General features: G+C 44.0%; 2 protein-coding genes and 1 pseudogene across 3 annotated transcripts in view; 1 reads left to right on the top strand and 2 right to left on the bottom strand.

Annotated features, from left to right (window-relative positions):
- M1ap (meiosis 1 associated protein) overlaps window positions 1-11774 on the bottom strand; it is an 89599-nt gene extending 77825 nt beyond the window's left edge. For both annotated transcript variants that reach the window (XM_087907116.1, XM_087907115.1), the window contains exons 1-2: window positions 11646-11774; window positions 2892-3188 (exon numbers count right to left, since the gene is read on the bottom strand). In XM_087907116.1, the coding sequence (XP_087763242.1) occupies window positions 2892-3131 (240 nt within the window). In that variant the 5' untranslated portion in view covers window positions 3132-3188; window positions 11646-11774. The remainder of the gene's footprint in view (window positions 1-2891; window positions 3189-11645) is intronic.
- Window positions 5846-6262, bottom strand: LOC125388485 (small ribosomal subunit protein uS19 pseudogene; annotated as a pseudogene).
- Window positions 11775-17991: 6217 nt separating the features above from the next.
- The window catches only part of Sema4f (ssemaphorin 4F), a 29134-nt gene continuing 26103 nt past the window's right edge, over window positions 17992-21022 (top strand). Inside the window, exons 1-2 of the mRNA XM_048416568.3 lie at window positions 17992-18249; window positions 20613-20764. Of these exons, the coding sequence (XP_048272525.2) occupies window positions 18084-18249; window positions 20613-20764 (318 nt within the window). The 5' untranslated portion in view covers window positions 17992-18083. The remainder of the gene's footprint in view (window positions 18250-20612; window positions 20765-21022) is intronic.

Genomic DNA, 21022 nt, shown 5'->3' on the forward strand with positions numbered 1-21022 from the left:
TTGCTTTGCCTGGGTGGAACAATGACTTGTTTCGGATGAATGGAATGTGGAAGAAGCGAACTTTTGGTGGCCAGAACATAAAACATATCCTCTCTCCTCTCTCTCTCTCTCTTTCTCGTTCTCTCAACTGCTTGCGGAAGAGCTAAAATGAGACCATGCAAATAACTCTATGGAGAGATCCAGGTGGTGAGGAAACATGAACTTCTAATTTTCATCTGAGTGTTCTGCTTTAGAACCTGCTCCTCCTGCTCTAGTCAAGCTTTCAGAAGACTACAATCATGGCTGCCATATTTAAAACAACCTCCTGAGACTCTCCATGCCTGAGCTACCTACATGAACTGCTTATGTATTTTTTAATTCACAATAATCATGAGATAATAAATGTTTATTATGTTAAGACACCACATTTTAGTATAATCTGGCAGAAAAAGTTAATGATCTGAGGAACCAAATTCTACTCAACTTGTAGAAAGTATCAGCTGAACTCCTTAATTTAATTTAATTTTTTAAAAGATGTATTTATTTATTATGTATAGTGTTCTGTCTGCATGTATGCCTGCAGACCAGAAGAGGGCACCAGACCTCATTACAGATGACTGTGAGCCACCATGTGGTTGCTAGGAATTGAACTCAGGACCGCTGGAAGAGCAGGCAGTGCTCTTAACCACTGAGCCATCTCTCCAGCATCCCCTTAATTAATTTTAATGATTTCCTATCCCAATTCAGCTGAAACAACAATGTACAGACTAATTACTCAGAGTGTTTACATAAAATCCTTTCCCTGACGGGGTGGTGGTAGCTCACACCTTTAATCTTGGAGACTGAGGTAGGTGGATCTCTGTGAGTTCTACGCCAGCTGGCCTTCCTAAGCGAGTTCCAGGACAGTCATTGTGGTTACACAGAGAAACCCTGTCTAAGAAACTAAAAGCAACACCCCCCAAAAAACAAACAAACAAACAAAACCCCAAAAGACCTTTCCCTGTAGGATTCATTTTGAGACACAATACCCGGGTTCTATAAACCCAAAGTATAGTCAAAGTAATCCAGATATCTTAAATTTTTACAAAGCTGTAACCCAAAAAGCATAAAATATAAAGCTGGCAATTGTGTTGGTTAGTGGTTTTTTTCCTTCCTTCCTTCTTTCCTTTTTATTTATTTATTTATTTTTGTCAATTTGACAGAAGCTGGGGCAATCTTGGAAGAGGGAAGCTCAGTTGAGAAAATGCCTCCATCAGACTGGCCTGTAGACATGTAGGACATTTTCTTGATTGACAGTTGACATGGAAGGGCCCCACCCATTATGGATGGTGCCATTCCTAGGCAGCTTGGTCCTGGCTTGTATAACAAAGCAGTCTGAGCAAGCCTTGAGGAGCAACCCAGAAAGCAGTACCCCTTCATGGCTTCTACTTCAGTTCCTGCCTAGAGTTCCTGCCCTGACTTCCTTCCCTTCAGGATGAACTGGGATCCGAACATGTGAGTCCAACAAACTTTTTTCCTCTGTGAACAAGAACTCCTGAGAAGAAGCTGTGTCTTCAGAGACTGATTGACTGGTTAGAATTTCAGTACCGCATAGAGATCAGAATGTTGCAAGTCCAAAGGCTAATAACCTTATTGTGGACTAGTTCCAGCCCTCTGGAAACCATTCCTTGCCTGCCTCTGTGTGGCAATTAACATCTTATGACTAATAGAGTAAAGCCTTTAGTATCTATTAACTTAGCAGACCACCGAGCTTCTACCAATTCAGACTAAGAATGTCATTAGATAACTCTTGGGCCTGTAGTAAAGTTTCCCCCACCTCTCTGTAACCGCATTCAGATGAATCCATCAAACTTGCCTTGATTTATAATTTTTCTTGTCCTATAAAACTTCCTAAAACTGCTTCCACATTGAAACATGGAATTTGGGGTAACTTGAATTTGTGTTCCCTGACTGTGGTCACTCAAAGTGACTAAACTATCTTATTCCCTTTAAGACAAGAGCTGTAGTTTTTGCATCGACCCCTCCAAGTTGTTTCTAGTCATGGTGTTTGATTACAGCAGTAGAAAGCAAAGGCAAACACCTTATAGTACTGAAGGAGATATTATATTCCCACTTTGAATGAGGAGAATGAGACATTAATTAAAAAGCGAGTGGATTTTAGTTCAGTCTTACACACACAATCTGTAACAAATCTGTGAAATTCCTTCCTTCGGTTACCTTAAAGACAGAATCTATGTCCACTGAATTAGCAGCAAGAATGACTCAAAGAAGACTTTTGTAATTTTGAATTGTGATGTGATTTTGAATTCTGTCTAAGAGAACAGAAAGACTTGAATTTTCTTTGAGGAGGAGAGTAGTTAATTGTGAGGGAGCTTTGTAAAGATAATGGTCCCTGCCTCAGTCACTTCTAAATCCTTAAGTGGTGTTTTACCTGAAGGAATTAAAGTTTCACCCGAGTGTAGTACAGGTAAAATAGTTTCTGTTTTGCGGTTAGGATTTTCTGAGCAAAGAGAATTAGGGCCTTGGGTTTCGCCCCAGGACAAATTCTGGAGAAAGAGAGTGACTGAATACCCAGACCTCTGAAGAGATTTAGAAACTTCTCTAAGTGTTTACATTTCAAAGAGGGCAAAAGGATCCAGCTGTTTACATTCCAAGGAACTGCAGCTGCAAAGGTCTCTCCTCTCTCCTGGAGTAGAGGGGTGGTATGCAGCCTTTTTCAACCCCCAAATTACCAGCTCAGAGACTTTCTTCTTGCAGCACCGGCCCCCTCCCCCACAGGAAGACTTCTGGTTCTTGTGGGCCCACTAGAAACGAGGGACCAATGTGGTTTTCACTTTAAGTGATAACAACCGCGGGCTCTGCTGCGGAAATCTCATTTGCTTTCGGGACACCATGAGTGCAGATAGACTTACCACAAACGGGAGGACACACTCATGCTGGTTTTGTACTGTGTATAAGCTGAACAGAGACATGCGGCTGGGGCCCATCAAATTGCAGGTGATGGAGAAGAAGTTCTGTAAGGCCTCACAGAGGTTGGGGCAGATGTCGGCCCAGGAGGGTGCAGTGATATGCACAATGAGCAGCCTCGGAGGTTGGTGACTTATCTTCGTGGTAGGAGCGGTGCCTCTGCCACCAGTTCTTCTTCGATTCATGGCAGCCACACCAGTGCGGAACTGTAGCCACCACTTGAATAACTGATATTTCTAAACCTACAGGAGAAGAAAAAGAAATGACTGGTTTTCATAAAACTGGATTACTCTAATGTGTAAATGTACCACATTTTTTAAATACATTCTTCGGTTGAGGGGTATCTAGGTTGTTTCCAGGTTCTGGCTATTACAAATAATGCTGCTATGAACATAGTTGAAAAAATGTCTTTCAGTAGGCTGCCTTTTTGTCTTATTGATTTGTGTCCTTTGCTTTGCAGAAGATTCTCAGTTTCAGGAGGTCCCATTTGTTTATTGTTGCTCTCAGTGTCTGTGCTACTGGTGTTATATTTAGGAAGTGGTCTCCTGTGCCCATGCATTGAAGGCTACGTCTCACTTTCTCTTCTATCAGGTTCAGTGTGGTCAGATTTATACTGAAGTCTTTAATCCATTTGTGCATGGGGATAGATATGTATATATTTTCATTCTTTTACATGCAAATCAAAACAACTGTGAGATACCATCTTACACCCGTCAGAATGACTAAGATCAAAAACACCAGTTATATACAAACTGCTAAGCTCAGGATCACACAGATGACCCTACTTGAATTCTGTAGGACACTAAACAAAACAAAAACTAGTAAACATGGGAAAGAGAAAGGAAATAAGAGAAGATGACAGGGTGGAGAGTAACCAGAATGCATTATATACATATATAAAATTGTCAAAGAACAATTTTTTTGTTAATAAAAAGGAGAAAAGTAAGATAATTTTTATTTGTGAACTTAGATATAAAAGTCCCAAGCAAGAGAAGAATATTAAAGCTAGGAACATGTGAAAAGAATAACGCATCATGGACTGAAGAGATGGTTCAGCAGTAAAGAGCACTTGTTGCTCATCCAGAGGACCCAGGTTCATTCCCAGCACCTATATGATAGCCCATAACTGTGTGTGACACCAGTCCCTGGGGATCTGTATCCTCTGTAGGCCTTTTCAGCACCAGACACACTCAAGTGGTGCACAGACACACATGCAGGCATAACACTTATACACATGACATAAAAATAACATATTATAACCAAATTGGGTTTATTTCAGAAGCATAATGTTAGTTAGGAATGATGGCTTACACACACCTCTAACCTCAGCATTTGGGAGGCTGGGGCAGGAGAGTTGCTTCTAGTTTGAGACTGACTTGGGTTACAGAGTAAGAAAAACTAGTCTTGAAAGAAAGAAACCAGAGAACCTAATGATGTGGGATGTCCCTCTGTATGCTGTGAATATATTTCATTATAGTTGGTTAATAAAAAAAGCTACTTTGGCCTATGGCAGGGCAGAATGTAGTTAGGTGGGAAATCCAACCAGATACAGGGAAAAAGAAGGCACCAGCAGCCCCCAGAGAAGCAAGATGTGAGGTAACAAGCCATGAGCCTCATGTAAAATATAAAATAATAGAAATGGGTTCATTTAAGATGTAAAAGCTAGTTAACAAAAATCCTGAGTCACCAGTCAACCAGTTTCTAATTAATATCAAGCCTCAGAGTGGATATTCGGGAACTGGCAGGTGGGAGAGGAACCTCCAGTTACAACCTAAGTTTAATAAAACACCAGAATCATAATAATTTGTTACATTGGAAGATTAAATGGGAAAATTATATGATCATTTACAGATTTGCAAAAACTTTTTGTTAAAATCCAGTATTCATGAATAACAAAGTCCTTTAGTAACTTGGAATAGAAGAGTCTGATTAAAATATGTTAGTAAAAACTTAGAGCAGCAGGTCATGGTGGCTCATGCCTATAGTCCTACCAGGTGTGAGGGTGAGGCAGGAAGATTGAGGCCTGGCTGGGCTACATTGTGAGCTTTAGGCCAGACTAATCTAATATTGACTCCATTTTTAAAAAAGTCTAGCATAGCCTAGGCCTATAGCATGCATCTGTAATCATGAGGAGAGGCAGGTGGATGATGTGTTTGGGATCAACCGGGGATTTGTGCTAGTCTTCTGATACTGAGTGAGACCTTGCATAATAAAAACAACCATCACCAAAACAAAAACCCCAGAGCAAGCACCACTCTCTATTTTTAGATGGAGGATTGAACCTAGGGCCTCACACACACAGTAACTTCTACCACTAAGCCATATCCCCCCCAGCCACAAACTTATTCTTTTGTATGTATATGTTCACATGTGTGTTCATGAACATGTGCATGTATGAAGGCTGGAAGATGATTTCTGGTGTCACCCAACTTATTGTTTGTAACAGAGTCTCAGACTGAGACCATGGGCTTGCTGATTGGGTTGGCCATTGCACCCCAAGAATCCATACCTTTCTGCCTTGACAGTGCTGGGGTTCCAAGTGCACACAATCATGTGTGACTTCTTATGTGGGTACTGAGGATTCCAATTTAGGTGTGGCAAGCAGTTTACTGATTAAGTTATCTTTGGTTCCACAATCATTCTTTTTTAAAAAGGTTTGTTTTCATTTTATGTGCATTGGCGTTTTGTCTACATGTATGTGTCTTTGAGGGTGCCAGATCTCCTGGAACCGAATTCAGACAGTTGTGAGCAGTCCATGTGGATGCTGGGAATTGAACCTGGGTCCTCTGGAAGAGCAGTAGTGCTCTCAACCACTGAGCCATCTCTGCAGCACCACAATCATCCTCCCATCCACGCCAATACACACCAGGAACTAAATGTGAGTCTTCATTGGCCACAGCTACTTGAGGGGGATGAAGCAGGAGGAGTGAGTAGCACTGATACCAAGCCCGCCCTGCTTCACTAATTTAGAGGTGATAAAGAACTTGCCCAGGTAGTGACCAATTGTCTCTGGTTTGATTTCCACCTGATCTTGCCATTGTACATGCCCACCATGCTGCCAACCATCTTCTGGCAGAATGGTCCTGTCTCTGAGGTAGGTCTTCACCACCTTGGGTTTCGCCTTGGGTGACATCTCCTTCTCCGGTGCTTGAGTTGAGAATACTGCTTCCGCACAGGTCACGGTTCAGGTGCCACATCTGTAGGGCCTGTACAACTACATCAGCTGCTTATAGGACAAGTGTAGCAGTTGGTCCAGGTCCACACAGCAGTAGGTGGACTTGTAGAAGGTTCACTTCTGCTGCTCTACTTCAGCCATCTTGGCAGCTGCTCTGAAAAGGAAGTGCTGGCTGCATCTGCACAGTTCAACAACTATTCTTCATAGTTTTCTCCATGAGATGAAGCGCTTCCTACAGTCACCCCCATTTAATACCACAGTGAAGGCGGCAACAAAGCAAGGCAAATAAATAAAAGGTAGTACAGGTAGGTATGGTGACACAAGCCTGTACTTCAGAGGTCGAGGCAGGAGGATCCCGAGTTCACAGTCAACCTGGGATACATAGTGACATCCTGTCACAAATAAACATTTAATTTTTGATGTTTTATCCCCTACTGTATAGAATTATAATTGACCTTATCCTTCATTTTAGACAGGGGCTTGCTTTATGTGGGTTGCCCCTCTGTATGCTGTGAATATGTTTTATCACCATTGGTTAATCAAGAAGCTGCTTTGGCCTATGGCAGGGAAGAATATAGCTGGGTGGAAAAGCCAAACTGAATACAGGAAAAAGGAAGGTGGAATCGAGGGAGAAGCAAGCAGCCACAGGAGAAGCAAGATGTGAGGTAGCACCATGCCCATGTGACAATACATAGGCTGATAAAAATGAGTTAATTTAACTTGTAAGAGCTAGTTAATAATAAACCTGAGCTAATAGGCTGATCAGTTTGTGATTAATATCAAGCCTCTGAGTGGTTATTTTAAGAGTGGCTGCAGGACCAGGCAGGACGAGAAACCTCCAGTTACACTTGCTAAATCATTCCAAGCAGGTCTGGACTCAATCTATGGCCCAAGCTGTCCTTGAACATGATGCCCTCCTGTCTCAGTCTCCACAGTAGTTGTGATTACATGCCTGTATCCCCAAGCCTGACTTGAAAGTACTCTTTGAAATCTTAAATTCAATTTTATTATTATTGTGTTTGTGTATGGATGATGTATATATAAAGGGTACATTTGTGCTACATGTGTACAGAGGTCAGGGAAGACTTCTTTGTGTAGTTGGTTCTCTTTCCACTTTTATGTGTATTCTGGGGATTGAACTTTAGGTAAGTGCCTTTATCCACTGAATCATTTCACTAACTCTGGCTTGAAAACACTCTAGGAACCTGAAATCCAGATCAATGCCTAATGTATTTACCAAGAAAGTAATGATAGCATTTAATCTTTTAGCTGCACCTTTAAAGTAGTGCCTGACTTAGCAGCCTGAAGCATGAGGATTATTACAAGAGTGAGGCCAGATAAAACTACAGAGTGAGACCATCTCAAAAACGAACAAAATAAACAAAAATTAACAAATAAACTTGTGTACAAGGCCAATTCTAAATGGAATGTTCTGTTTGAAGGTGACATATATATTGATACAGAAAAAATAGGTATCCAGAAGGCTCATTTACTACCCCTCAACTATTTTCCTTCATATATATGAAAACATCATTTTATTCTATCTATCTATCTATCTATCTATCTATCTATCTATCTATCTATCGGTCACCCATCTATCTGAGACAAAGTCTCACTTTGTAGTCCAAGTTGACCTTAAACTCACATTGTTTCTGCCCCCTCAGTTTCCCAAATGTTGGAGTTACAGAGGTGAGCCACCATGTCCAGTTTCAAAACATCAACTTAGACATAGGCAGTCTGCACTTTACACAGTTCCACTACACACCAATTTCAGCTGCTATTTCAGGGCTGATCATTAACACTATTCCATCAGGACAATTCAAGCATCAGGTTGCTGTGCAGAACTAATCAAGTAACTACATAAACCATATGGCCATAACAGATGTATACAAATCACAATGATCAGTGAACAATTATATAACTCCTTTTAAAGTCTCTCAACGAATGGTCACTGCAGGGTCCAGACAGCAAAGCAAGGAAGTGCGTTGCTCCTTTGCTCTTTGTGACTAGTCTATGTGGAGTTTTATAGGAGATTGGTTATGATGAAAGGGATGTAGATATTGCATGGGGAAGTGCTGCTAGCAAAAACAAGATCGTTACAGAGTGCTCCGGAAAATGTTCAAACAGATCCAAACTTAGGGATCTAACAATTTTCTGCGGTGTAGAGAAAAGTGTGGTCTATCATAAATTATCCTGTGAGAAGAAAGAAAGCACAAGATATTGTTCAGACCACTGAAATTTGTTTGTTGTTATTGTTTAGACAGATTCCACTCTATAGCCCAGGTTGGCATTGAACCCTTGTCCTCCTGATACCGTCCAAGTACTGAGATTACAGGCTGATGACATCACACTCAATGCCCAGAAGCTGTTTCTCCCCTTTTGAAGACAAACAAAACATTTTCAATATTACTGGTGCTTTCAGTTACAGCATGTGAAATATTAGCTCTCCATTCTCCTAAAGACGTCCACAGGAAGGGAGCATTCGGTGTTCCCCACTGATTGGCACTGTCTTATAGGTGGTCCAGTTGTTTCTTTTTTTTAGGTCAGTGGGAAGTCATTCTAATAAAAATGTTGTCTATCTTCTCACACATCTGTCTCGCTTTGTTTTAGGGAATGGATTGTGATTCATTCCAATGTAAGTAAAATATTACAAAATACTTACAGGAAAGTATTACAAATAAACACAAAGTCAAAATGAAATACAGCAGGGAGATGACTCAGTGGGCAAAGTGCTTGCTGAACAAGCCTGACAACGTGAATGTAAATCCTTGAAACCAACTGAAAGACGACATGGCACCCCTGCTAGCCCAGTTACCTCAACACAGGAAGCAGAGACAGGAGACTCCTCAGAAGCCTTTGAGCCAGCTTGCTTAGCATATGTACTCCGAACAACAAAAAGAAACCCTGTTTCACACATGACGGAAAGTAAGAACCAACATCTGAGGTTATTCTCTGACTTTCACACTCAAGTGGTGTGTTTGCATACAAATGAAGATGCACACACACATATCATACACATAAACTCACACCACACACACAATGAGAAAAAAAGACAAAGATGAAATAAGCTTTTTTCCCCCTCAGAAATCTTTAGTGCCCATAGCCTACAAGAGCAGTTTAAGCTTCTTCTGCTTACAAAATTCCCAAGAAATGGAGGGGAAAATGGGATGGAAACGATGATAAGAAAGGGATGGTGCTAGCCGTGACACTAGCCGGTTTGTTCTCAACGAAACACCTCGCCTCGCGCAGTAAGTTCTGAGTGAGTTTTAAGATATCCCTTGAGCTGAAATTAGAAGATGCTCTGACAGTGTGTGGCGGTTTGAATGTAATTGGCTCCTATAATCTCACAGGGAGTGGCACTATTAGGAGGTGTGGCTTTGTTGGCGAGGGTATGGCCTTGTTAGAGAGAGTGTGTCACTGTAGGGGCAGGCTTAGATGTTTCCTATGCTCAGGAGACCAGCTAGTGTCTCAGTTGACTTCCTGTTGCCCACAGGATGTAGCACTCTCAGCTCCAGCACTGTGTCTACATGCACACCACCATGCTTTAGGTCATGATGACAATGGACTGAGCCTCTGAAACTGTATTCGAGCCACCCCTTCCTGTGGCCGTGGTCATGGTGTCTCTTCACAGCAATGAAAACCCTAACTATGCCACACTCTTTCCCCTGAGTTCACTAAAATCCCCTTGTACCATGACCCACTGTGGTTTCATAGTCGGTTCAGATCTCGCAGTAACCTGCGATGGGAAGGCTCTGCTTTAAATGAAGCGACTCTCCTCAAACATGACCAAACAGCACATCTGAAGTGTTTGGACACACTACCTAATAGGACTGACTTTATTTTTAGACCCCATGAACTCTCCTTTTTTCAAGAACAACCACTGAATTGTTATTTTTTTCTCCGTAATGTGGTTAAACCTGGAACTGGGACTTGAACTACCCCAAACCAAGTTACTTTAGTACTAAAATCCCTTCACTGGGTTTCAACTATGCTTGGAACAAAATCCAAAACTCCTCATACTGGCCTCAAATTTTGCCTGCGTGTCTTCCCGGATCCCTATCCTGGGGTCACGCAGGGTTCTTGTGGGTCTGCCCACTCCCCAGGCTTCTTTCATCATGAACACATTCAGGCGCCAGCTGGGCTCTGAGTACTTTCTTTCCTAGCATTCTCTCACCACAAATTAGGGCCCCTTTACATGCCCGCCTTAAAGTACCTGTGCTGTGAGTTTAGACCTCTTAAGACACTTTACTGTGCAGTAAGTTATCCAACTGTTCTCTCTCCAGCTGTGTGTGTGTGTGTGTGTGTGTGTGTGTGTGTGTGTGTGTGTGTGTTGTGGGGACGGTGTCACCCTGTGGAGGACCACTGACCTAGTAGGTGCAAGGCACTGGATTATTCCCTAGTATCACAGACCAAACCAAACCATACTTCTTGGGGGTTCAAAGAACTTTTGCTTTGATGAACCTTATCCTCCAATTAAAAAAATTAATAGATTTTTAAGAGTCTTAAAGACGTCTAGGCTCCTCTTGGAGAAGGGAGATAAAAACAGTTTCTTTGACCTTCAGAGCTCACTGTTTCCTTCTTACTGAAGAAGTTAGTCTAGGCTTGGCGACTCAGGGGTGGGTGGGGGCGAGGTGACGCCACCACGAGGGGGGGGAGGGAGAGAGAGGGAGAGAGAGAGAGAGAGAGAGAAAGAGAGAGAGAGAGAGAGAGAGAGAGAGAGAGAGAGAGAGAGAGAGAGAGAGAGAGAGAGAGAGATTAAGCCTGTCTCCAGCCAGTCAGCACTGCTTTTGCCGGGCTGCTGGTCCTGCTGCCCCTCACCGAGCCAGCAGATGGCGACGCAGCCCTCAGCACTGCGACCTCGCCCCTGCCCCGAGGGCTGACTTCAGTGTTTCCTAAACCAGGCTCTGAGGAGGTCCTGACTCCCAAACCCTTCAGCCTCTTCCCTTGCCCAGAGGCCTGAAGACCGAGCGTCGTTACCCGCCAGGCAGACTGCCTGCTCCTACCGTGCCCGCCAGCCATGGCAAGGTTCACCTCAGGCACCACAGGAGAACTCTCTCAGGCACCGCTCCTCAGACACAGTCACCTCAGGCATCGCCCTCTCAGGCGCCTCACCTCAGGCAGATGCCTCCCCTGGACAGCTCCCCCAAGCTCTACTGCCTGCTTATCCCCTCCCCATGAAACCAAAGCATAGCTCTAGCATTCTAGAGAGTTCTAGCCTATAAGCTTAAGTGTCCACGAGACTTCAGTCGCTCATTCACTTAATTAACTATTTTACTCAATTAGCAGGTTCGTCTTCAGACACCCGGGTGGCGTCTCCCTCAGAATTTTCCCCACATTCCTTCAGGTGTCTCTCTCTGAGGTAACCCTGATCCCAGTTGAGGCAGCTCCTCTCGCAGGCGAATCTTTTCTCAGGTACCCGCTGAAGGGAGTCCCCTTTCGGGCATCTGTCCTCTGGAGTTCCTCTCTAGGTAGCATCCTCAGCCCCACCCCCTCCTATCTCAGAAGTTCCCTGAGATACACTCACATCAAGTTCAGGCTCCTTCCCTACAGGAAACTTCTCCTCACTGCCATCTTCCTCAGAGGCTTTCCTCTAGGTACCGACTCCTTGCCTCCTAGACCCGTCTTCCCTCAGGGGCTCCTCCGTCTGAGCGCCTCCTCTTTAGGGACTTCTCTGTAGGACCGCCCCCTCCCAGTAGAACCGCCCCCTCCCTGAGGCTCCTCCCACCGGGGGGGGCTTCTTCCTCTCAGGGTCCTCCAGTTCAGACACCGCTATAGTCCCTAGATGTGCGTTCTCAGGCCATCTCACTGCAGGCGGCGTCTTTCCTTTCCAACCCCCGACTTCTTGGGTCACTCAGCTTCATCCACTCCTGATGCTGTTGTTCGAGTTCCAAAATGTCCTGCGAATAGTCCTCTATGGTCCACGAGCAGTTGTAGCTCTCAGAAAAGCTGAGTGAAGTTGAACAGCTATCCCTTAGCTGTCCTCTCCCTACAAACACACAGGCAAAACACTATATGCGGTCTTGGCCTTAGCCTTTCGCACACTTCACTTGGCCAACTATTTCATTCAGTAAGCCCGGATGGTGAACACACTGTACCACGCAGCATGCTATGATTGGGGTATGTAAGAATGCAAGCAATGGCCATCGTGCCCTCAGAAAGTAACTTTTTTTTTTTTTTTTTTTTGGATCAGTGACTCTGCTCTGCTTTGATCTTAGCTGGAATTACAGGTACATGCCACCATGTCTGACTTAATGACATTTGTTAATGTATTTCTCAGCCTTCTTAACATAGATTGTAGACACACTAGAACTATTTTTATTTATCTTCATCTTTTATGTATGTGTTTATGCTTATGAAATGGCAAAGGAAAATACTATTAAATAGAAATTCTAGCTAGGAGGCTTAAGTAGAAAGAGTTAAAGGTGACAGAATTAGAGTCTGTCTATAAAAAGTCTCTTTTTTCTGGTGAAAAAAAAATAAAAGATGGCCTCGTGGCTTCATTTCTTCTGTCTTTGCCTTTTAAGAAAGATTTAGTTAGTTTTATTTTATGTGTATGAGTGTTTCACCTACATGCACGTCTGTGCATTGTGTATGCAGTGCCTGAGGAGGCCAGAAGAAGGCGCTGGATCCTCTGCACCTGGAGTTACAGACGTTCTTGGCCACAATATGGGTGCTGTAAAGAAATCCAGGTCCTCTATAACAAGTGCTCTTAACTGCTGAGCCACCTCTCTAGTCCCTGCTTTTACTTTTTGAGACTGGGTCTCTTTGTGTCCTCCAGATTGGCCTTGAACTCAAGTTGCTCAGGTAATCTTCCTACCTTCCTGGATGTTTTGTTTATAAGGTGAGCTTCACAGCCTGGCTTAAAAGCATCAATTGCTTTCTTTTTTCCTCTTCTCTTCTCCTCTGTCTGTCTGTCCGTCCATCTGTCTCCCCCTCCCTCTCTCCCTCTTTTCCTCTCTCTTTCTCTCCCTCCCACTCTCTCTTTCCCTCCCTTCTCTTCTTTCTTTCCCTTTTCTCTCCCTCCCTCCTCCCCTGCTCTCCTAATCCCCCCCCCAAGTTCTCTTCCACAGGCTATATCCCCAACCGCCAACTTTAGCTTTTAAGCTTTTAGAAACTAATTCTATAGAGATGCTCAAAAATGTACACAAAATCATTAATTACAAAGCAAACTACAGTAAAATAATAAAAATAGAGCGACAGCTTAAAAACAGCAGCATATTACTGGGCAGGTGGTGGTGCATGCCTTTAATTCTAGCACTTGGGAGACAGAGGCAGGTGGATCTCTGAATTCAGGGTCAGCCCAGTCTACAGATGAGTTCCATCCAGGACAGCCAGGCTACACAGATACACAGAGAAATCCTGCTTCGAAAAGAAAAACCAAAACAAATCAAAACAGCCCACCAACACTCAGCATTCACTTGTAGAGTATGATAGAGATCTTTGAGTCTGTATTTCTAGGGAATTTCCAGCGGAGTGTGTTAAATTGGGATCGATCAAGGCAATGTGGAAATAAAGAGCAATGTCTACATGAGCAGAATCTTTCTTTAATCAGAATAACCAGTTCCACACCACATCAAGCAATCCTAATCTAACACGACGGGGAATGCTTTGGGGTCTGGGATTTGGTTTCATTCTATCTACAAACTAATAACCTTGAGCTATACCATGATGATGGAAGACCCTCAGTCAGAAACAAAAGACTTTACTGTCTGTGGCCAGCAAAGGACCATGGGATTACTTTTAGGTGTTCCTTTGCCCTCAGATCCCATGGGGGTCATACACTATGAATCAGATGACCGCTTTGCATGCAACAGGCTTGGACAAATCTCCCCATGTTGTGTGTGTACATCTATAATATATGTTATGTATAACTAATATGTACGTGTATGTGTGAATATATGTAACTGTAAAGGTCTAAAGTTTGCACTGAGAAGTATGAACTTAATTTTATAGGGCATTAGGGATTGCTCACAGTTTTGATAAGAATGATACTGCAGAAATATGGATTCATGGTAGATGGAAAGGAAACATGAACCTCTAAGTAGCTCAATCCAATAGAACCTTCTTTGACAATAGAAATGCTCTATATCTTGGGTGTCTAACACAATAGCTCTCAATGAGAGCAATTCTGAATAGCAGTGTTCATAAATGACTGCAGGGCAAAAGGCAGGAATTGATAGATTGTACATTTATTCGTCTATTCAAAAATATGGATGTTTACTCTATGCAGGTACTGTGCTAGATACGGAAGATGTCACAACAACAACAACAGAAAGTAACCCTTACTACAAAGTTTTATGCTTGTGGGAGGTGTCCCCAATGAATAATCAGGTGGAAACATGGTATATGAAATGTTTGCGAGAAAGTAAATAAGTGCAGAGTATCACCACAAACTCTTTACATATAAGGAACCCAAGCTTCTTTTCTCCCAAAGAGCTCTATGATGGTGCTTCTCAGTGAGGCATCTCCCTAACACGAGTACTCTGGTCCAGCAGGTGTGTGACTCTGTAAGCTCTCTAGTGACACCCAGTGCTGCTGGTCCTCAGACCACAGTCTGAGTAACTAAGATACATAACCTTTCTAGGATTAAAGAATGACAGGAACTGGTACCCTAACCGTTCATTCTAATTATGAATTCTGAACTCTTTCCACTGCAGCTAAATGTCAGTCTCCAAAGTTACTATTGAGCCTCAAGAGGATACCTGAGGGCCTAGAGGGATGGCTCCGTGGTTAGCAGCACTGGCTGCTCTCTCAGAGGATCTGGGGTTTGATTCTCAGTACCCATATGGCAGCTCAGAACTGTCTGTAACTCCAGTTCCAGAGGATCTTCTTCCGGTTTCTCTGGGTACCAGGCAAGCACAAGGTATACAGATATACCCATACACATAAAATAACAAAACAAAGTAAAATTTTTTAAAAGAAGAATAGAGCTGAATGTTGGTTGAAATTGACTAAGGGGTGAATTGTGAGGCAAAAGAGTAGAAGTACAGCATTAATTCAAGAAAACTAAGAGGGGCTGGAGAGTTGGCTCAGTGGTTAAGAGCATTGCCTGCTCTTCCAAAGGACCTGAGTTCAATTCTCGGCAACCACATGGTGGCTCACAACCATCTGTAATGAGGTCTGGTGCCCTCTTCTGGCCTGCAGACATACACACAGACAGAATCCTGTATTACACATAATAAATAAATAAATATTTTTTAAAAAAGAAAAATAAGAGCATAGGAAACTATGCAAACTGAGAAGGAATATGAGGCATGAATATTTTATGAGGAAGTAAAGCTCAAGATATTAATAATATGGAATGGATCAACAAAGCTGTGGCGGTTTGAATAAGAATGGCCCCAGAGGTTCATCTATTTGAAAGCTTAGTCACCAGGGAGTGGTGCTTTTAAAAAGGCTTGGAAGGATTAGGAGGTGTGGCCTCGTTGGAAGAAGTGTGCCAATAGGCTTTGAGTCTCAAAAGCCCAAGCTATACCCAGGCTCCCAGCTCTCAGCTACTGTTCCAGTGCCTACATGCATGCTACTATTCTCCCCACCAGGATGACAATGGGCTAAGCCTCTGCAACTGGAAGTCAGCTCCCAGTTAAATGTTTTCTTTTGTAAGCATTGCCTTGGTCATGGTTTCTCTCCACAGCTATAGAACAGTGACTAAACAAAAGCAAAAGCTTATCTCCCCAAGTTTTTCAAGCTTTTACTTCCTTTTGAGCAGTAACACCATGAAGTAACATTAGCAACACCATGAAGGAAGCAAATGAGATGAGTGGCCAAGGACTGAAGACATAACCCAGACCTCAAAGGATGGAGAGGTTTACCTGCCATAATGAGACCTGGGGAGAAGGGAAAATTAGTAAAGGAAATTTGAAGAGGGGGTAAGAGGTAAGCTGCTAAAAGGGTTAGAGACTCACAGTGTTAAAGAAGAAACTTTCTCCTCCGCTCTGTGCAAACTTATAGGTATATCAAAATATCAGAAGCATCCATGGTCATATATCTAGTAATTATATTTGAAAGTGTTTGTACAGGTAAAGGATTCATGATGGCTAGTGGCATATTTGTAGGGTGCTTTTTACTCTCTCAACCCTGGAAGAGAGAAATAAACACACCAAGAATTACCACTCAACTCCTGAACTCACAAAGATCATTTCTTCCTTTCCTTTTTACATTTTTATTTATTTACTTGTAGATTTAGTTTATTTGTGTGTATGAATGTTTTACCTGCATGTGTGTCTGTGCACCGCATCCATTGCAGTGCCTGGGGAAGTGATGAGCCACAACATGGGTGCCGGAAATTGAACCTGGGTCATAACCACTGAGCCAATTCTCCAGCCCTACAAATGTCATTTCTTAGAACTGGGTTGATTGAAGTTTTGATCACAGAAAGGAAACAAGGTTTGTAGAAGAAATTCACACCAGACCACAATTGTCCTCAAACATGAAGTGTGCACCTAATAGAGACGTGATCAAGACTAGAGAGTCAGTCAAAATTTGCTCAAGAACTTCTCCCAGAAAGCAAATGCTTATTTACATAGAGGCCTCCTTAGGAGACAGAATATCATACGAGGACCTGAAGAAGTCTTCGGCCTGAGTTAAAGCAAGTCCTCATTGCTCACAAACAACACGAGATGCCATCCCAGACTTTCATTCTACAGGTGACTAAGGGCTGCTTACTCATCATTCCAACTCAGTTGCTAGGTGTATCAGCACTAACACACCGAAACAGATCGGTGCATTTCTGGATGGCCAGGTACGTCATCCAGCCACTGTTGAGATCTTCTGTTGGTCTGTAAAATACCTACTGTGTGTATACCACAAGTAGAATAAAATCCTGCAATTTTAGAAAGGGCAGTAGTGATGCTCCCAGCTAGTCTCTGTCTTCAGCTGTTATTCTTGATTCCTAATCGTGTTAGTCACTCTTTGTTGCTGTGATAAAATTCCATGACTGAAAGTGACTTATGGAAGTTTATTTTGCCTCAGGTTTCCAAAGGGAGAATCTATAACGGTGGGGGAGGCTAGTAGCAGGTGATTGGAGCAGGAAGCTGAAAAATCCATCTTCAGCTATAACCAGGAAGCAGAGAGGGCAAAGTGGAGTGAACTGATAAACTCCCAAAGCCCCAAACTTCCTCCAGCAAGGCAGTTCCTGTTACAGTTTCAACAACCTCCCTAAACTGGGGAAACAAGTATTCAAATTCCTGAACTTTTGGGGGACATGTCTCATTCAAACCAACTACAATAATTATGTAACTTTTACAAATTCTTAATAATTGTTGATAACTAAATATTTCACAATTTTGTTGTGAGTTATTTGGTTAATCCTTAGTAAATTAACAGAGGTTTATATCCATATTATTTGAAACCCAGTGCTCTCTCTTTAAAAATTATCTGTGTGTATGTGTGAGCGAATGCCATATGTGTGTGAGCAGAGGCGAGAAATCAAACTCAGACTTCAAGCTCAGCAGCAGGTGCCTTTACCTACTAAGTCATTTTTTCAGCCTTTACAACCCTATCTTTGTGCATACAGGGAACAAAGAAATAATTGAGAAATTTGGTGTATGCTTCCATCTATCTACATATTTTCCATAGTATTACATATATATTCCTAGTAGTACGGATATGGATATTTGGGGATTTAGAGCGACTGTAACAAACTCACGGGTGACTCCAGGCCTAGGGAAATCTCCGTTCTTTTGGGGAAGACACTCACTCACACCTGCACCTGATCTCGCTCCGCCTCCATCTGGGTTGAGCCCCTCTTCTCGTCCCTCCACCACTCAATCTTGATTGGTTATAGGAAGAAACAGGTTCTTCATTGGTTCCTTCGTGAGGGGGTGGAGTCGGGTTGTGTTTCATCTCGCCGCCGCAGGCCGAGCTCAGCCGAGCCGAGCCGAGAGGCACCGAGGCCCGCGTAGTAGCGTTACGGAGCAGAGGCGGCCGGACGCGCCCCACCCGGCATCAGGCGGAGCCAGAGATGCTGGCCAGAGCCGAGCGGCCCCGCCCGGGCCCCCGGCCGCCTCTGATCTCGCCCTTCTCAGTGCCGCCACCGTCGCTACTGCTGCTGCTTCTGGTGATGCTGAGCGCCCCGGTGTGGGGCCGCGTCCCCCGCTCGGTGCCCAGAACCTCGCTGCCCATCTCCGGTAAGACGCAGGGATCCTTGTCCTCAGCCCTTTGCACGGAGCCCAGCCCTTGCCAGCAGGCGCCCACACCCACCTGCCCCGCTAACCACAGCGGCAGCATCTAGGGCCCTTCTCTGCACGGTGCACACCCCTCTGAGACCAAGACTGAGACCTGTACTCCGTGTCTCTCCATCTCATTCATCCCATCCCACCCAACCCTATCCCACCCTATCCTATCCCCAACCTGGCCTGGCATCTCAGCTCCCAAGACACAACCACAGTGCTCTTGAAGCTTCCCTCTTTCAACAGGATGCAGTGCCTTGTCCTGCAGACCTGGATACTGAAGCCCAGGGAACACCTGGGGTTTGCCCAAGGTTGTCCATTTCAGCCCTTTATTTCCGTTTCCCGCACCTACATCCACACCCAACATTTCACTTCCAGCCCATGCTATTCCCTATTCTTTCTTTCATTCTAGTTGAGGTACCCACCTTGATTCCTAACCTAGCACTTCAGTCTTTTCTACTTCTTTTCCCCGTTGTCCTTTCAAAGGCCCTCCCAACGCCATCGAGACCCAGATCTTTTCATCCACTTCCTATACAGCTGACATCTCTGGTTTTATCCTTCCCATCCTGTGACCAACTCGCTTTAACTTGATTTTTCTGTACGCTAGCTGCTCCCCCAACCCATCCCCTGTTTTGAATGCTAGAAAGAACTTCAATGAGTCCATTCAAAGTTCTTCATAAAGAACAGAGAAGGGGCCTGGAGAGATGGCTCAGGTATTAAGAGTATTTAGCCGCTTTTCCAGGAGATTTGAGTTTTTGTTCCCAGCATCCATGTTGGGTGGCTTACGACAATGAGCAATTCCAACTCCAAGGGAACAGGACTCTGTGATTACGTGTATGACCAAATATACAGACAAAGATGCATATACTAATAATATTAATAATAACAGATGACGATGATGAAACCTAAAATTTATATATTAAAAACAGAGGCTAGGGCTGAGGTCATTGATGAAGACATGGGAGAAGTCAGGGTATGCGCTAAAGTTTCAAATGGCATTCACGTTTTAAATATCCTTTGCTGAGTTGGACATGAGTGTAGCGTGGGGCTTGTTTTCTTCTCAATGAAGCCAAAATTAGCAATTGGGCCACACTTAGGCCAAATAACATCCAAGAGTGCTGTGAGTCCAGAAGGCAAAGCTGGGACCAGAGCTTCTGGAGTTTCAGTTTGTGGCAAAGCCGTAGAGTTGTGGGTGCCAGGATATCCACTGATATCCAGGAACCCAGAGAGGCTAGATGGCAAAGCAAAGCAGAGTAGGTAACACAAAAGGAGTTCTGACCACTTGGGGCTTATACTAAGCACCAGAGTAGAGAGCGGGGATGAGCGTGGAGGTGGAAGGATGGGATGGGCGGGGCCCACACTGGCATATCTAGGGATGAATGGGCCGGTAGCTGGTCTACTCTTTTGAGGGCATCTGAGCTGATGAGGCAGCCAGAATCGGGATGGACTGGTGCAGAGCTCAGGTCTCCAGAACCAGATCTTGAGCAAAGGTGAATTTACGGGATTGAACTTTAAACAGCTAAGAGTTCTTGATGCGGATAATGAGTTTAGTTTGGGTTTAAGTAGAATGCATGCTAAGGGAGGAAGGATGTGACCACTGAGACGGGTGGTATGCCCACTCGTTACCCCCTGTATGGTACCAACACCCCTGAATGGTGGTGTTTACTCACGAGAAAGGTGTGTGTGTGAGGTGAGCACACACACACGTGGGAAGTAGAAGAACCACATTTAAATGCAGGCTTATCTAGTTCAGAAACACATATTCACCCCCACTCTGGCTTTAGGTAGAATGGGGTAAGGGGAAGCCAAGGGTAGGGTGAGAGAGGAAGGGAACTCCAAATGTGTTGGCCAAAGAGCGCCCGCTGTGGCGGTGCACACATTTAACCCTGGCTGCCAGGAGGCTGAGGTAGGAGTATTTGGAGTTCAAGGCCAGCTTGGGTTACATAATGAGGGTTTAGCTAAAAAGAAGTAATTGAGGTGTATTGGGAAAGTACTGCCACTTTCTCTAGGTGTTTTAATGTTTTGTATCACATTGCTTTGAATGGAAATGACAGATTCAATAGCGGCGCCGTTATTCTTTTAAAGTGTTCTTTTTAGAGAAAAAGCATTCCTGACTGGATCGTGTGCTAACTATTCTGGCCTCCTCAGGAAGATGGTTGGCTTGTCGAGGTTCTGTTTTCTTTCTTTCTTCTTCTTTCTAAAGTCCTAGCTGCTTGTCAAATAAATAGACCTCGGAAGACAACAAAACCCAGCCCCTCTGGGGACCTTATGTTTCTGAAGGGATGGCTGATGTCACTTTCCCCCTCTTCTCTTCCTGCCAGAGGCTGACTCCTGTCTCACACGGTTTGCCGCCCCTCGCACATACAATTACTCTGCTCTCCTCGTGGACCCTGCTTCTCACACGCTTTACGTCGGTGCTCGGGACAGCATCTTCGCTTTACCCCTGCCCTTCTCGGGGGAAAGACCCCGCAGGGTGAGAGATGACAGTGGGGTTGACCCAGAGCCCATAACATGCATGTAAAGCCATCATTTCCATGGGCTGTAGGTGGGAGAGTTTCATAATAACTAAAGATGTACTGGAGCAGAAGGAGAGGGAGGGAGCCTGCAGCAGCGGGAGTTACTTGGGGGTGGTGGGTGGGAGGGAATGGTTTTTGGTGAGTGACTATGGTTGTATGGTTAAGACCATTACTGTGTGGAATATAGGATGAGGCAGAGGAACCCTCTCAGGGTG

The sequence above is a fragment of the Myodes glareolus genome, chromosome 6 (assembly GCF_982192425.1).
Source record: "Myodes glareolus chromosome 6, mMyoGla1.1, whole genome shotgun sequence".
NCBI lineage: Eukaryota > Metazoa > Chordata > Mammalia > Rodentia > Cricetidae > Myodes > Myodes glareolus.